General features: G+C 65.2%; 1 protein-coding gene across 1 annotated transcript; it reads right to left on the bottom strand.

Annotated features, from left to right (window-relative positions):
* Positions 1–880: 880 nt before the first annotated feature.
* BARX1 (BARX homeobox 1) lies at positions 881–3,961 on the bottom strand. Its single transcript, XM_068420005.1, has 4 exons — positions 3,757–3,961; positions 1,640–1,928; positions 1,403–1,487; positions 881–1,045 (listed from the first exon to the last, which is right to left on the bottom strand). The coding sequence occupies exons 1-4, from the start codon at positions 3,959–3,961 to the stop codon at positions 881–883; spliced, it is 744 nt and encodes a 247-aa protein (XP_068276106.1).
* Between the last annotated feature and the right edge of the window lie 352 nt (positions 3,962–4,313).

Below are 4,313 nucleotides of genomic sequence, written 5' to 3'. Positions count from 1 at the left end.
GCTGCCGCGGCTGGCGGCCTCCGAGCGGCACCGGCCGGCGCCCGGACGGGGGTTACGGGTCGGCGGTGGAAAATGATTCGGAAATTATTTGCTCGGGCTGCTCGCTGCCGTGTGCTGTCAGACCGCCTGCTACGCTCTGCCCCAACCGCCTTTTAAAAAAGCATCGTTTAGGATGCGCGGTGCGGAATCTAATTAACATATTGGACAGCAATCGATGTATCTTTAAAACGCGAGAGCATCCAAATTTGCCCGAGCAAAGACTGCGGGGTTTGCCTCTCCCGGCTGCGGGCAGGCCGAGCCGTCAGCGGAAAGCGACGGGAGAATCCGCCCCGGTACCGGCCGCGCAGCACCGCGCCTTGGTCTGTCTCTGTGGATCTCCCTGCGAGCGCGCATTTGAATCTCTAACCTGCCTCCGCAGAAAAAAAAAAATAATTAAAAACATGACATTACTCAGAGCAATAGTTCATAAAATACTTTATTGAAATAAAGTAAATATCTTCGCATTAATAAAACTGATCATAAAATGCAGTTTCCGAATAACTAGGGGCACCACAGGGTTTTAGGCAGCGAGTAGATGTGAAAGATGGGATCCAGTGTCCTCCTGGCCCCTCCGGGCCGTCGCACAACACAGGCGTCCGTGGCGCAGCGCTCCGCGGGCGCGGAGAGGAGCGGTGGAGCGGGGGGAGGACGAGACGGGGACGCGACCGACCAAGACGCCCAATTCGCCGCAGACCGAAGGCGACCGTGACCACTAACCGTGCTGTGCCCCGTCCTCTCCCCCCGGGCCGCCGCGGGCGGGGCGGAGAGGTGCGGGGCCGGCGGCGGGCAGAACCCGGCGGGGGCGGCCGGGGCCGGCGGCGGAGGGGCCGGGCCGTCACCCTCACTCCTCCTGGCTGACCTCGGCCGGCGAGCCCAGGCTCTCGGGCGGCTTCTCGGCGTCCCGGGCCCGCTCCTGCTCCGAGAGCTGCTCGCTGCTGGGGATGGAGTTCTTCTTGGGGCGGCCCTTGGGCTTGGTGGGGGACTCCAGGCCGCCCCCCTGCAATACCTGCGAGGCGGGGAGGGGGCAGAGGGGGGGGGGCACCCCGGTAAAACCGTGCTGCCATGAGCCCGGGGCGGCAGGAACCTCCCTCTCCCCCGTCCCCCGGACCGAGGCACCGCGGCCGGGCCGCAGCCAGGGGAGCAGCCGCGGCTGCCGGTGCGGCTCCTCCCGACCTGCGCCCATCGCCCTCCGCACCCCCGGGGCCGAGCTGCAAAGCCGGGAGGGGGGGTCCGGCGGGGACCCAGACGATGCTGGCCTTAAAGACCGGGGGCATATATATATATATATGTATATATATTTTTTTTCCTGGCCAGGGCCGGCATGCAGCAGGACGAGCCCGTGGGGCAGGACTCGAGCACTTACTATTTTCTTCCATTTCATGCGCCTGTTCTGGTACCAGGTTTTCACCTGGAGCTGGCTGAGCCCCAGCGATTCGGCCAGGTCTATTCTGCGGGCGAGAGAGAGAGAGAGGCGGTGAGGCCCAGCACCTTTCGTCTCTGTTGGCAGCTTTCCTCCATTTGCAGGAAAAATGAGCCCCCATCCCGTCCCGTCCCATTCCATCCGTCCAGCCCCCGGTCCGGAGGGTCCGGCATAGCGTACCTGTCGGGCGTGGAGAGATATTTCTGCTTCTCGAAGCGCTTCTCCAGCCCCATGAGCTGCAGCTCGGTGAAGACGGTGCGGCTCCGGCGCCCCTTCTTGGCCTTGCTGCCCGGCTCCGGGGGGCCCGGCTCCAGCTTGCCGCGGAGGTGCAGCTCCAGCGGGAGATGGGGCGAGGCGGAGCCGCCCTGCAGCCCCGAGCCGGCGGCCAGCAGCGCCGAGCCCAGCCCCGAGCAGCCCAAGGGAGCCAGCGGGAACTTGAACACGGCGGCCGGCTCCGCCTTCAGCACCGCTGCGGGAGAGAGGGGCCGTCAGCGCCGGGTAGCCCCCGGCCCGGTCCCCGGGGACCCCCGGGGCTGCAGGGTGCCTCGGTTTCCCCGGGGATCGGGCCCTGCAAGGAACCCCGGGCCCTTCTTCTCCTTTCTCAGTAACGACGCAGCGAGGCGGAGTGGAGCCCTTCGGGGTGCGGAGACCCCCGGGGCCGGGGTCGAGTCCCCCCGGCCCCGCGGTACAGGGTCACGTTTTACCCTTCAACCGGCAGTTGCTAATTACGGAATGACTTGGGGGGTTACGAGTGGAAATAACTTTAATCAACCGAAAAGCGTTCCCCTCCAGTGCCGCCCCGGTGCTACTGGGCCCGCTGCAGCCGGCTGAGCCCCGGCGGGCGGCGGGGTCGGGGCATGGTCCCGGATTTCCTTCCCGAGCAGTTTTCAGGACATTTTCGACCGGGGAACAATTTATATCCCTCCCCGTGAACCGGAGCCCCACGTTTCTCTATGAAGAGGCGCCCGGGGATAGGAGAGGGAGAGTTTCCACACGGACTGAGCCCACCCCCGAGGGTGCCGCTGCAGACGGGCTCGGGCCGCCGCCGACCCCCGCCACGGCCGCGCAGACACCCCGCTCCCCGGGGCTGGGGCCGCTGCCCGGCTCGGCTCGGTGCCCCCCGGCCCCGCCGCCGCCCCGGCCTGGGCCCGCGAGCCCCGCGCTGGTCCCAACCCGAGGGCGCCCGGTGCTGTGCCCGCCCTGCCCTCCCCACCGGCACACCCGGGAGCGAGACCGGCGGCCTGACACGGGCTTTTGGAGGAGCCTCTGCGGGCTCCACCGCCTCGGCCTAAGCAGAAATCGTGTTCTTAAAGCAAACACACGCCTCACTCCCTTCCAGGGCCTGATCCTGCTGCCGCCGAACCAGGCGGGAGCTGGGCCGTGAGGGCTGTGAAAACCCTTTAACCTGGTCCACTCTTTCAAATAGTTCTGCCCATCTTGAAAATAATACTAATTTCCAGATGTTCTAATATATGTAGCTCCCTTGCTACGGGGTTTGACGCTTTCCTCTTTCTCTTTTAAAAGGAAAACAAGAAATTGGGATCCTCCTGTGCCGTTCGTTTCTACGGACAAAGAGCGACGTCTCCGCGGACTAAGATGGCTTGGGAAATGAAAGCTTTCGCAATCACGCATTAAACACTGGCGTTTAAAATATATTAAATATTGGCTTTTAAAAAAAAATAAATCTGTGTCGTTAACACATTGCATTTGTCCTAGATACTGTATCAGACTGGGTAGAGCACGCTGGCTCCTGCTTTAAATAAATATATACATAAAGATTATATATAAAAAAATATATATCATATATATATATAATTCGGTTTTCCAGCTAAATCCATCTCCGCAGAGCACCGTGCCGCCTCTTCCAGCCATACAGACACACACCCCGCTGCCCAGGCTCAGGCAATTCACACCTCATCGAAAAACACGAAAAAGCCGATCGCCAACAGCGGGCTCCCCGGGACACGCAAAGGCCGCCCTGTGCCAGCGACGGCGGGGCCGAGAAGCCGCTTTCTTCATTTTAGGCCCAAAATATTCGCCGGGCTCCAGGCTGGGAGCCTCCCGCAGCACGGCGAGGGGATGCGCACGGCCGGCAAAGCCCGGCGGCTATTTTTTTTTAGGCAAAAATCAGGTTTTCTTCAAGGGAACCGGCTCTGCAACGCACTCGGCTCCATCACCGGGAAATGCCTCTCCGCTCCCGCAGCCCCCAGCCCGCTCCCCTCCCCAGCCGCGGGACCCCTCGGGGCTCAGGGCGAGCGCGGGGGCTCCCCCGGGCCCCCCCGTCCCCGGGGACGTACCGAGGTGGTTGTGGTAGGGCCGGGCGGAGAGCAGCGCCTGCACCCCGAACTTGAGCAGCTCCCCGGCCGGCGCGGCCCCCTTGGCGTCCGGGGGGTCGGTGAGGATCTCCTCGATCATGAAGCTGCGGTAGCGATGCGAGCGGTGGTCGGGGAAGGCTTCGGCCGGGAAGTAGTGCGCGGCCCCCAGCTCCAGCGGGTGCTGCATCCTCGCCGCCGCCGCCGCCCCGGCGCGGGGGAAGCCCCGGCCGCCGGGGCCGCCGGGCCGCCCTAACGCAGCCCCCCGGCCGGCGCTGCTGGCAGGCGGGCAGCGGGGCGTCCCGCGGGGGCTCTGCCCATCGCCCCGCCGCCCCCTACCCTGCCCCTGCCCCCGCGGGCCGGGCCCGGCGCGGCCCCCCCAGCGCGAGTGGCCCGGGACCGCCCTGAGCAGCGCGGCGGCCGCAGCCGTTACCGCCGCATGCACACGGGGCGCGGCACCGGGGAGCGTCTCTCCGCCCCGGGACGGCGGCAGCGGCCTATTATACCGCCGGGCCCGGCGGGGCTGTCAGCGCTGCGGGGGA

The sequence above is a fragment of the Nyctibius grandis genome, chromosome 29 (assembly GCF_013368605.1).
Source record: "Nyctibius grandis isolate bNycGra1 chromosome 29, bNycGra1.pri, whole genome shotgun sequence".
Lineage (NCBI taxonomy): Eukaryota > Metazoa > Chordata > Aves > Nyctibiiformes > Nyctibiidae > Nyctibius > Nyctibius grandis.
This window is presented reverse-complemented; position numbering and strand designations above follow the sequence as displayed.